Source organism: Papaver somniferum, chromosome 8, assembly GCF_003573695.1.
Source record: "Papaver somniferum cultivar HN1 chromosome 8, ASM357369v1, whole genome shotgun sequence".
Lineage (NCBI taxonomy): Eukaryota > Viridiplantae > Streptophyta > Magnoliopsida > Ranunculales > Papaveraceae > Papaver > Papaver somniferum.
The window spans coordinates 113754120-113766942 of record NC_039365.1 but is presented as its reverse complement, the minus strand read 5'-3'; the positions used below and the strand labels follow the sequence as shown (position 1 = coordinate 113766942).

Here is a 12823-nt window from a genome sequence, read left to right as displayed (position 1 = left end):
TCTCTTGAACTCTCCCACAACTAACCCCTGTTAGTGTTTTGTTTTTAATCGATTTGTCCTTTTTGAGTAAAAAATAAAAATCCATAAATCGCCCGGATTTCAAAACTACACCTGCCATCCGAGTCTGACTCGAAATAAGTCCACTTTTCATACCACCAGTCAAATCTTTACTTTCTGATTTCCAATCTGTAACTAGTTTGCACATATTATTACGATGCATAGCGACACACCATATCACTGATTTTTCCTCTATATTATTTTAGCACACAGAAAAATGGCAAAAAGATTTTCCTCTCCCTCAACTTAAACATCGAAATAATAAAAGGCGAGAGAGAGAAAGCGAAGAAAAACACTAGATAGAAGTGTTAATCAGAATCAATGGAAGGCCAAGAAGAAAAGCAAGAGAAATCTTTAGTGTTATCTAACAAACTTTTTCACTTAACTCACCCGGATGTGTCTGATATTGACAAAATTCGTCTCCGTGAAGAAGTTCTAGATGCCGTCAAATCAGATGGTAAAATCAATCAAACTCAAAACCACTGGTTCTTTCTTTTGCTCGGGAATTCTGAAACCCTAATGTCTATCTTTTGATCTTTTTACAGATATGGCTCCACTTTATGAATCCCTAGTTGCAGACAATGTATTAGAGATGGATCCAAAGCATCTCGAGTCGATGCGTGCTAAGAATGCTGAAGAACTAAAAAAAATTGATGAAAAGTGAGTTACCATTATTAAGAATTTGATTTTGACCTAATTTTAGTATTTTAATTTTGGGTTTATTTGGATGTGCTGAGATTTTATATGTGTAGAGTTTGTAGAGGAAAATTAGGGCAGATGTTAGGTCAATCGAAGTATGCATTAGTAGTGTGAACTTTAAACCTACTTTATGTGGAATTTGGGAACAAGGAAAGACCTACTGATAAATATACTTATAAGGCTCTATGTTTTTGGGTCTTGACCTAATTATGGCAATTCAAATTAGGTTTGGTGTTAGTGGAATTAGGTGGTGATTTTGTCCGTTTAGATGGATTTTGTAGAGATATTCAACAAAACTTAGGGCGAATGTTTGGTCGTTTGTGTATCTTTATGTTGCCTATTAACTTGTTTTCATTTCACATACACTCTAGTATTTGTATGTGGTGCAAATATTTATGACCAATGTGCTATTCTTAGTGCTTGTTTATGGTTCATTCTCACAATTTGAGGTTGACCCTTTACGAATGTTCAAAAAGCTGTCAATTTGCTGCTACATTAACATTTATATTTCTAAACCCTGACAAATTGTGCCTGCTACAAATTAGTCTCTCGCTCAGCGATGAAAAACAAGTGTTGATTTTCGAATTTTCTAGCTTTGATCTTGACCATATTGTGACGATTCAGTTCGGGTTTGGTTTGATTTGATGGTGCATTTTGTGGAGTTCTAAATGAATATTATGGCGAATTTTATTTAACTGAAGTATGGGTTGTCGAAGTAGGAGTTGCCAATTTTTACATGGAACGGATATGGAAGGAAAAAAAAGCTAAGGACTCGTAATTCAAATTATATCGTTCACTGAATTATGTTATGTTAGACTTGTTTTATACACTGATATCTGTTCTTCCCGAGCCAGCAAACTCATAGTTACACTTGAATCCTATATATGTATAATAAACAAATGTATTTTGATGCACGGTTGACTTCCATTCCCTGTTCTTTTTATCTGCCACTATAACCGCTTCGGTGTTTTAGAGCTAATTGTGAACGAATCACATAGCAATAACACAACTTGAGAAAATAACTTCTTTTGATTTTCCATACCATTTGAATACGATGGTTCATTTGTTTCAAGACCAGCTCACTAGCTAAGTAACATAGTACATTGGGTCATTCTCATTATCGATATTCTTCATTATTTTTGTTGTAGTCGTAGTCTTTGAGGATTGTAAAATCTAATTGGTATAAAGTTGGTCTGGTTGGTGTAAAAAAGCTGTTGAGATCTCTCATCTGTAGGAGCTGTGTCTTGGTTGTTCTGCAATCAGATTGTGGTGTCCCTTTATTTTAACTATGTTTTTTTATCTGACTGAAATAAACAGAGTTGCTGATGCTGAAGAGAACTTAGGTGAAAGCGAAGTTCGAGAAGCTCATTTAGCTAAATCCTTATTCTTTATTCGAATTAGTGACAAGGTATGTATTTCTTTCCATGTATTAGGTATCAGGATACTTTCCTAGTTAACTTCAACCGGTTTTTGCTAACTCTCTGGCTAACTTTTCAACACGTACCATTAGGAAAAAGCATTGGAGCAGCTTAAGGTGACTGAAAGCAAAACAGTTGCTGTGGGACAAAAGATGGATTTAGTTTTTTATACCCTGCAGATGGGTTTTTTCAACATGGATTTTGATCTCATCTCCAAAAGTATTGATAAAGCTAAGAAGTGAGACAAAAATCCAATCTTTTTTTTTTCTGCTTCCTTGTTCAGCCATCCTTGGCTTTTCTAACATTAAATCCCTTAACTAACTGGATAATGGTTGCAGTTTGTTTGATGAGGGAGGTGATTGGGAGAGGAAGAATCGTTTGAAGGTGTATGAAGGCTTGTTTTGCATGTCGACGAGGAATTTTAAGAAAGCTGCTGATCTGTTTCTTGATTCCATCTCTACCTTCACAACTTATGAGCTTTTATCCTATGACACCTTCATCTTTTACACCGTCCTTACTAGCATTATATCACTAGACAGAGTTTCACTGAAACAGAAGGTATACTGCATTCCCTCATTACATGTGGTTCTATATCATTATGTGTTTGCTTCTTGCTAGTGTTTCTCAAGGTGAATAATTTTGTTTGGCAGGTGGTTGACGCACCAGAAATCCTAACTGTTCTAGGGAAGATTCCACATCTCTCAGAATTTATGAACTCTCTGTATGATTGCCAGTACAAGTCGTTCTTCATAGCATTTGGTGAGGGTTGTCTCTTAGTTTTCTAAAGTTGGAGTTTAAATGTGGGTGTCATGGGGATACGTCTTTGAGATATCTCGATTCTTTGTATTGTCTATTTAATATTTAGTAATGATTTGTCACAATCGTATGATTACTCAGCTGGCTTAACGGAGCAAATCAAATTGGACCGCTATCTACACCCTCATTTTCGGTATTACATGAGGGAAGTCCGAACTGTTGTCTACTCTCAGTTTTTGGAATCTTACAAGAGTGTAACAATGGAAGCAATGGCAACTGCTTTTGGAGTGACAGTCGAATTTATTGATTTGTAAGTATTTTGTTTCAGTTTTTGGCCAACATTCCTGATAGTTGCGAAGTGGGTTACATTACTGTCCCCTTATGTTTTTGAGATTGTGTTGTATTAATAGGGTGCGGATCTGATTTTTTTTTTCTTTTCTTGTATGCGATGCACAGGGAACTTTCTCGGTTTATTGCAGCAGGGAAATTACACTGCAAGATAGACAAAGTTGCTGGAGTTCTAGAAACAAACAGACCCGATGCAAAGAATGCACTCTACCAAGCAACCATCAAGCAAGGAGACTTCTTGCTAAACAGGATCCAGAAGTTGTCTCGTGTGATTGATCTGTGAGAGATGAACCCAGTTACCCTGGAAAATACTGTTCTGGAAACAAGCACACAACCTGTTCATGACGGGAAGTAATCAATGCACGAAATACTTCAGGATCTAAAAGATGCACCAAGTGGTCAATCTCTTAAGACATTCTGAGTCGTGCTCTTTCTTTTATCAAGAATGTGCCTGTTTGTTTCATTACTTTCCATCCAGTTAGTATACTTTGAAGTAGAAAGAGAACTCAGTCTCCCCTTATGGGGGAAGGTTTGAGTTGACATTCCTTTCATATCATCCTTGTGTTCAATTACTTACTGCCAGCTTCTCTTGATGGTAGACTTTTTTAGGTTTTACTTGACAGTGCTGTTTTCTTTATGGTTTTGCCTAGACATGATTCTTAGAATTCACATCACTTTTGTTGACTGGGAAAAAATAATAATCTGAAAGGTAAGTTTTCTGGATTCATGGCTGGTTGCATTCATCTAAATTTGCAACTTAAGTTTGGAATTATCATAGCATATTACTGCTTTATTTTGCATACGTACAGAGCTCTGAGACTCCAAAAAGACCCCAGGAAGAAAACATTAATGGATGATACCCGACACTCAACATAATATTACAGAATTTGCATCAATGGCATAACAGTCGTTTGAGATTCCAGACTGAAGTTCAACTGAGAGTTATCTATTTTTCCTTGTAACTACCATCCACACTTTTACGGGGCATTTCCATATTGACAGGAAAACAACAAATTGGACTGCAAAGGAAAGGCGTCACTAAACCATTGAAAATTCTGGCCCCCAAGGACCTTAGGCCTCTGGGTCATTTTCTTCTCTGTGGGTCTCGGCTGAGTCCATGTTTTTTCAGGGTCCTTATATAATTCCTCATGAGTGTAAACTTGTTGCTTCCAAGATGATAGAAATAATCCCATGTATAAATCCCAGTTTTATGCAAGTCGTCGAAAGCTACTCTGCCAGGTCACAGAATTTGCAATGGATTACAAATATTACTCTGATTAATAGAGGAAAAAATTAAGTTGCAAATTCCTAAATACCTTAGTCCATAGTTTCCAATAGGTTCAGCCGACATGATACCAACATGCCGTCGCCCATATATCACCTAAGACACAAACACGATTTTACCATGTAAGCTGACAATCACACAAGTAAATCTGCAATACTGCAGATGTTGTGAAAAAGAAAACAATGAAGGAAGCATAATTTTTACCTTTTCACCACCAACAGACCTAATCTTACTATCCACAGCAGGGCTGTGCACTCTAAGAAACTCCGCTGACAAATTGAAGGCACTCCCATCTGCAAATTCGACTTCTACCTAAACCACAAAAGGTCAAATGAAAGGAATTTCAGAAGCGCAGTGAGGTGCAAGTTGCAAATTTACTAAAAGAACTATCTCTTAAAGTTGCATATTTAATTATCTCTGTTACATGTTACTTGTTATTCAAACATTGGCAGTAAAGAAAAGAAAAGCCAAGCCAAATGCTAACCAAAAACTAAATATTGAAATCCAGAGTAACATTTAGCAGATATGGGGTGTTTTTCAGACGCAGAACATTTGTGAATCTAAAAATTGGACTGCAAAGTGAATCTAAAAACAGTGAAAAAGGATCTATGGTGTCAATCCTTTCTTGAGCCAGACATCTTAAGGCCTTGGGATGCACTGGAAGTCCAAATATCATAATATGCATTTACCCAACATTAATCTTGGTGATCCATACCACTTAAGAGTCGAAACCTTCCTGAACCTTTATAAATGTCACCACTAACTTGGACAACATTGTTATCAATCTTGGCTATATTTCTCACAAAAATGTTCTTTCAATTCGAAACATATAATCACTCTAGAGCTAGATTACAAAACATACAAAGTGAATCGCAGAGTTCATAACAATTGAGTTCTTAATGCTATTCAAAAACAAGCAAAGCATTAGCTACAAAATTAGGTAATTCTGACTACATCGGTTACTCAAATTAAACATGAAACTTAGAGATTGAGCTAAGAAACACACATCTCCAATGAAACATTAAAGTTTTGAAAGCATACCCAGATCATACAAAATTATATAAATCTAGTATTTCATTTTGAATTCATGTGTTTAGGGTTAAGCAATTTGAGAGAGAGAGGGTGAGGGGGATGAACTTACAGTCTTGGGAGGGTGTAATGAGATTTTAGTGAGACGAGGAGTTGTTTGTTGTGGAGACGTGTGGATGCTTCTTCGGAGAGCCGTCTGCAATTGATTCATCCCCAAATCCACTCTAAGTTAGGGATTCTCTATTCTCGTTCTCCTGGTTAAATCTTTATTCTTTTACGCGCTTCTTTGTTGTATTATGACGGTGGCTCTGGCTAGAGCTGGCAAACGGGCGGGCCGGGGCTGGCTTGTTACGGGTTACACGGGTTCGGGTTAACACGGGTCAAAACCCGCGGGTTGATATTCTTCACTGGTGGTCATTTCTTCAACCCGCACCCGTAACGGGTTAAACCTGCGGGTTCACGGGTTAACCCGTTTATGGTGAGTCAACTCGCCAGAAACCGATTTGACAGAGTTTCCTCAGTTTCCCGGTTTATTTTCGGCCACATTCAGGCCATCTAAAACACTTTCCCTGCAACATAACATTCATCTAACTCATTCACTGCACTCGCACATTCAAGATCAAGACATTACACGCTGCTACATTACAAACTGCTACAATCTCTACTTCAATAGCAACAACAACAATTGCGGAAGGAGAAAGAAAAGAAGAACATCAGTACAACACCACCATATGAAAGAAACTAAAAAATGGAAAACAATGTCATACACCATCACTAATTAAGGGGTCAAAACAAGCCAAGAATTTATTAAAAAGGTTCACGCTTCCTAACTGACTGTAAACGCTTCCTAGTGAATGACTCCTTAACTGACTGTAAACGCTTCCTCTTCCTGGCAGAACGTCGAAGGTCTGTCCCACCTGACTGTAAATGAAAGCAAGAAAGGGGGAATGATAATAAGTCAGCGACAAGGAAACTTCCATTTTTAATAAGCATATACATGCCAAATAAATTCAGAACCAAATGTGGCACAAATGACACTAGCTGAAATTGCTCAACAAGTCCAACAGAAAAAGAATATGTAAACAAAACTTACAATAAGATCGACACCGTCTTCTAAACCGGAATTCCATGGGACATCATCTTTGATCACAACATAAGAAACTTGAACCGTGTCGCCTTCATATGGCATAGAATGAGATAAACATTCTTCCTTTTCAACCACAAATCGAATCCCAACTACATACTGTGATTGTTGTAGGCTTATTGATAATACACCGACCACTGTCATTAACATCATAAATCTGCTGCATATCATTGGATGCCTAAGCAATTCCATGAATTCTGTACAGATAATAAATCAAACCCATATTCAACATGTTGCTGGCAGGTTACATCTAAACAATTTATTAACATATAAAACTATAGATCCAAAGAATGTAGATCTATGAATCCAGTATTTTACATGCAAATGTTGATCAAATATCACGCACATATGAAAATACAATACGTTAGAATTGGAAAAACAGAAGTAAATCTTACCTTGAAAAGAAAGCAAATCTGATACAATACAGTGTAAGGCAATCAAAATCGAACTCAGATTCAAAATCAATTTCAGATTCAAAATCAAGGCAATCAAAATATATTCAAGAAGAATAATCTTTGAAAATTGAAATAGAACAGAGAGAGACTTACCAATTCTATATGATCAATAGCCAACAAATCCTTGTTTCATCTAACAAATCGATTACTAGATTAAAGGGGCTTCTGTAAATATCGACCATTTAATGGCAAAGAGCTTCTGTAAATATGATCAAAAACACGTCAAGAAGGTGAAGGGTATGAAACTATGAATTGCTTTGAAGATTACGTATCCAAATTTGAAGATTCGGCTGTCGAAGAACGGAGGAGAAGAGAAGGAGCAGAAGAAGAAAAGAGAGAAGAAAAGAGAATGATATCTCTTCATTTAGGTTTAGGTTTATCCTTTTATACCTTTAACGTATGGATAATATTAACCCTAGAATAATCTGACGGTAGGGATTAAATATAACTTATTAATTAGGTGTTGTAGACGGGTTTAACCCACGGGTTTACGGGCCGGGACGGATAAACCCGTTTTCTCACAAGCCGTTATTTCTCCAACCCGCGCCCGGCTTGTTTAGGACCAAGCCAAGCCGGGCTCGGGTTTTCACGGGCCGGGTACGGGTTAATCCGCGGGTTTCAGCTTGTTTTCCAGCTCTAGCTCTGGCTGACTCCGAGAATCACACCTTCTTTGTTTGTGTACTCCCGACTCATTTGGATTCGAGTCGTCTGGATCTGACTGAAATCACCTGATTTGAGACAGATCTGATTTAATATATTTGTTTGAGTCAGATCTGACTCAAAAAAATGTGAGTCAGTGGTTTGATCCCATGAGTCAGGGGTATTTTATTACCTGACTCAAACGGTCCGAATCAGGGATTAGGTCTGAGTCACAGGTCGAGTCAGATCTGACTCAAAATTGAAAACAAACGGTCTGACATCTAACTCGTGACGAGTCAGGGGTTGACTCAGATTCAGATCGCGAGTCAGATGCAAACAAACATGGTCTTACATAGCAGCGCGTTCTGTTCAGGGAATCTGGAGCTAACGAATTCAATTCCGAGGGAGTGGGCCCAATTCCTCAACCGAACAACATAAAAAATCTCAGAATTAGATTCTACATGTATCCAATTCTTTCGAATTTGTTGTTTTTTTTTCCATAGATGGAGCGACGGAAAGTAATCTGATTCTCGGAGTTCAGTTCCTGAAAATGGATTACTTAGTATTCTAAATCCCGAGTTATTGATAACTTGAACCGCACGCGTTGTAGATAAACTTAAGATAACTTATACTTAGCCAAATAAGTCTATCAATGATAATCACAACTGTTTAAAGAACACGTCCCCTCATATACGTCATGTGTTTATTCTTATCAGGCATATAGCCTATGTACTTCCTATGTTTCAAAAAGATAAGGTAGTTACATGTACAAATTACATATGAAACAAGCCTATTTTTTTGAAGAACGGAAGTAGTATACACATGTCTACTCCTTATAATGAATCAACAATAATAACAAGGGAATAGCTCCCACATTCTCTTTCATACTTGCATCTTCTGGGTTATACTAAATAACTTTTTTTGGATAACTGAACTGATTTTATTAAGAATTAGAAGGCAGAGTCTGCCTGAGCAGTACAGAGTTTACCCATGGTGAAAAATCCATGAATTCTTCAACAAAAATCTTGTCTTTCCTAACTCTCTTTGAGATATTATCAGCTACATTATTAAAATCTCTTTTGACATGAGATATGTTGCAAAATTTAAAAGTAGAAATCAAAGATTTGATAGTACTAATAAGATGATTGTTTTCCCATCTTATTAACCTTAGATCAGACTGAATAGTTTTCACCACCACCTCTGCATCAGCTATAAGATGTATTTCCAAGATGTTTTGCTCCTTAATCCAACTCAGAGCCTCCAATATAGCCATGCATTCTGCAGCTTCAGGATCGATCACTCCGTTAGCATAAGATCCTTTGACTCCTGAGTAGGTACCTGTAAAGGAGATAATCACAATACCAGTACCAGCAGTGTTAGTAACATAATCAAAAGAAGCATCAGTATAAAATGTAGAAATATTAACAGGTAAGAGTTCAGGGATTTGCAGAATTTTAGAGCATGCTTGTGAAGAGTACTTCAAAGACAAGGAAAAGTTTTGTAAGTGAAAGCGAATTCTGGATGCAATAGAGAAAGAATTAAGGGTTTTATCCTCAAAGATGTGTTCACATATTTCCTTCCATGTTATCCAACATCCCACCATCAAAGTAAGTTTCCATGTATTCTGATCTTCCAAACCATTAGCTTGCTGATTTTCAAACCAAGAAATCATCCATTCTTTTATACTGCCACAATTTTCTGCAACTCTATCAATATTGATATTTAGATGCATCCCAACAGATCGTGCAAATCTGCATTCAAGAAGGAGGTGGAAGAGAGATTCTACGGAACAGTTGCAGATGTTACATTGAAACCAAATACTGCTGTTGTAACGAGCTGTGTTGTCTTTGGTCTGCACAATATCCTTGAGACACTTCCAAATGAATAGTTTATTTTTTGAGGGATCTTCATATTCCAGAGAGCTTTCCATACATCTTGAGGGTCAGTATTCAGTGCTATCTGTTGAGAAACAACATTTTCCACAAGTTTATTGTACGCACTTTTAACTGTGAAACGACCATCCTTTGTATGTCTCCATCTTATAATATCTTATTCTTCCATATTAACGTGCATTCTTGTAATTTTGTCTACAACCTCCGGAGAAAAAATATCATGCAGTAAACTGTCATTCCAGGACACATTTATTGGATTTATGAGCTCAGAGACATACGTATAATTCCTGTGACTTGGACAAGAAGGAATTGGTTTGTCAGCTAGATTGATAATCCAGTTGTCCTGCGAGATGCAAGTCTTATTACCATTTTTAATATCCATACACACATTACTTTGTAGTGTCTTGAGACCATCTTCAATACCTTTCCAAATCCAGGAAGAGTTATTCCTGTCATTTTGAATATTCAGAAATTCTTCATCTTTAACATATTTAGCTTTTAACACTTTTGCACACAACATATCAGATTGTGTGCTAATCCTCCACGCCATTTAGGTAAGAAGAGCTTGATTTAGCATCTCAAGATCTCTAAAAGCTAATCCCCCAAATTCCTTTGGAATGCACATATTACTCCATGCAATTGGATTGTTACCTCTATTGGACTTATAAACCCAGAAAATTTTCCTTTGCAAAGTATCCAGCTTCTTAATAATCTTCGGATTCTAAAGGTGCTCATTTGATATAGGGAAACAATATTAAGAACATCTTTCACCATGGTTCCTCTACCAGCTTGGCACATAGTTTCACCTTGCAAAGTAGCAAGCCTCCTTTCAAAAGCCATATTGATTTCTTCAAAAGACTTCACTTTAGATTTATCTATAAGAAGTGGAGATCCCAGGTACTTCTCATTGTTGTCCATGTTCTTTACACTAAGAATGTGACTAAGAGAGTCACAAAAAGAAGGATCCAAATTATTGCTAAATAAAATGGATGGTTTGTCAAAGTTAATGACCTGACCAGATTGAGAACCAAAATCTTCAATAACTTGTAGGAAATTGGTAACACTGGTTAAATTGGCATGGGTAAAGATAATACAATCATCTGCAATGAGAAGATGATTGATAGGAGGAGCACCTCTTGCTGCTTTAATTCCTGGAATTTCATTTGCATGATGAGCTGAAGTAAGAGTCCTAGAAAACAATTCCATTGCCATGATAAATAGATAGGGATATAGAGGATCTCCCCGTCTAATAACTCTTGAAGGATTGAACTCAGCACAAGGAGAGCCATTAAGAAGAACAAAAAGAGAGGTTTTGCTAATGCATTGCTGAATAAGTTGGATCCATTACTCACAGAAACCAAAACTTCTCATAACTTTTAAGATGAAGCACCATTCAAGTCTGTCAAAAGATTTTGATATATCTAATTTAAGAGCTAACCATCCACCTTCACCTTCCTTCTTCTTCATAGAATGAATAAGTTCATGTTCTATGATAGTATTAGCATTGATTAATCTTCAGATACATATGTTGCTTGATAAGGTGAAATGATACGATCCATTAATGACTTCTTTATTGAAACTAATATCTTAAAAATAATCTTATGAGAAGTATTCCACAAGCTGATAGGTCTAAATTCAGATGGTGAAGTAGGTTTTTCTGTTTTAGGAATTAATGAGATGTAGGTTTTGTTTAAATATCGAGACATATTCTTGGAACTGAAAAAATCCTTCACCATTTTACAGACATCTTCCCCTATAATGTTCCACTGAGACTTATAAAAACCCTCTTGAAAGCCTTTTGGTCCTGGAGCTGACCAATTTTCCTTGCTCTTTAAGGTTCTGAATATCTCTTCATCATTTGGGATAGTAACAAGTAAACTATTGTCTTCATCAGAAATGATAGAAGGAATATGATTATAGAATCTTTCCTCAATAAGAGGATTAAAAGAAGTACTAATATCTTGAAAGTTTTCAGTAAGAAGATTTTCCACTTGATCTCTTGTGTGAACCCAAATACCATTTCTATCTTTTAGAGAGTCAATATTGTTTCTAGCTCTTTTCCTCTTGTAAAGAGAATGAAAATATTTAGTGTTATTGTCCATGTCTTTCAGGAAATTATCTTTGGATTTTTGCTTGTTGAACTCATGCTGCATGTGATGCCATTTTTGAAGTTCTTCATTAACTTGGAAAGCTTTAGAAGTAGTTTCTTGAGAATAAGGGAGAGCCTGAAGATCAAATAGCTCCTTCTGAAGTGTGTCAACTTTCAAGTTGATGTCACCAAAATGCTTCTTATTCCACTTAGCTAGAGAAATTCTAGTAAACTATAACTTTTTAGTTAACTTGAAAGCAGCAGATCCCTGAACTTGTGTGCTCCAGACTTTGGCAATCTCTACATCACACATTTTGTCATTTAACCAAGTTTAAAAAACTTAAATGGCTTCCAAAGTTTTGGTTGGTTATAATCAATAATGAGCATAATTGGACAATGATCACTGGCAACTTGATTCAGATGAAGAACCTTTGAAGAAGGAAAATTAACATTCCAATTTGGATTGCCCAGAGCTATATCAATTCTTGAGCGTTTTTTCCCAATACCAAGATTATTATTTGTCCCTGTGTGTTCATGACCTATAAATCCCAAGTCTTCTAAACCAATGTCTTGAAGTATTGAATTAATCCAACCATCACTTGAAGTAGAACAATAAGTATTGGAAGTATATAAATGAATGTTAAAGTCCCCTAATAAGCACCACGGACTGGAAATATTCTTTCCTGTTTCATTAATGAATTCCCATTGCTCTTGGTTTTTTTGACATTTTCCATAACCACACATACACGATAACAACCATTCAGGCTGTAGGATCATCTTGAATGAGAAGGTGTATCATATTATTTTCACATCTTAGGATTTCACAAGAAAACCCATTCTTCCACATGATAACCAAACCACCAGATAATCCAGTAGAAGATAGATATCTCACATTAGGAAAATGATAAGGAGCAACTAAAGGTTTCATTTTTGTTTCATTAAGTTTGGTCTCACATAAAAAAATTATATCAGGGTCTTGTGTCCTGATAATATCTCTGACATGATTTCTAGT

At 36.5% G+C, this 12823-nt stretch overlaps 2 protein-coding genes across 3 annotated transcripts; one reads left to right on the top strand and one right to left on the bottom strand.

Annotated features, from left to right (window-relative positions):
• The first annotated feature begins 280 nt into the window (after nt 1-280).
• LOC113302678 (26S proteasome non-ATPase regulatory subunit 6 homolog) lies at nt 281-3915 on the top strand. Its single transcript, XM_026551623.1, has 8 exons — nt 281-514; nt 603-717; nt 2074-2164; nt 2267-2412; nt 2513-2732; nt 2825-2933; nt 3072-3240; nt 3387-3915. The coding sequence occupies exons 1-8, from the start codon at nt 379-381 to the stop codon at nt 3559-3561; spliced, it is 1161 nt and encodes a 386-aa protein (XP_026407408.1). The 5' UTR covers nt 281-378; the 3' UTR covers nt 3562-3915.
• Nucleotides 3916-4119: 204 nt separating this feature from the next.
• LOC113302679 lies at nt 4120-5842 on the bottom strand. 2 transcript variants are annotated; one of them, XM_026551624.1, is made up of 4 exons: nt 5705-5842; nt 4768-4875; nt 4595-4659; nt 4120-4510 (listed from the first exon to the last, which is right to left on the bottom strand). In XM_026551624.1, the coding sequence occupies exons 1-4, from the start codon at nt 5801-5803 to the stop codon at nt 4363-4365; spliced, it is 420 nt and encodes a 139-aa protein (XP_026407409.1). In that variant the 5' UTR covers nt 5804-5842; the 3' UTR covers nt 4120-4362. The 2 variants fall into 2 exon arrangements, with proteins under 2 accessions (XP_026407409.1, XP_026407410.1); XM_026551625.1 differs by having other exon boundaries at nt 4353-4505.
• Between the last annotated feature and the right edge of the window lie 6981 nt (nt 5843-12823).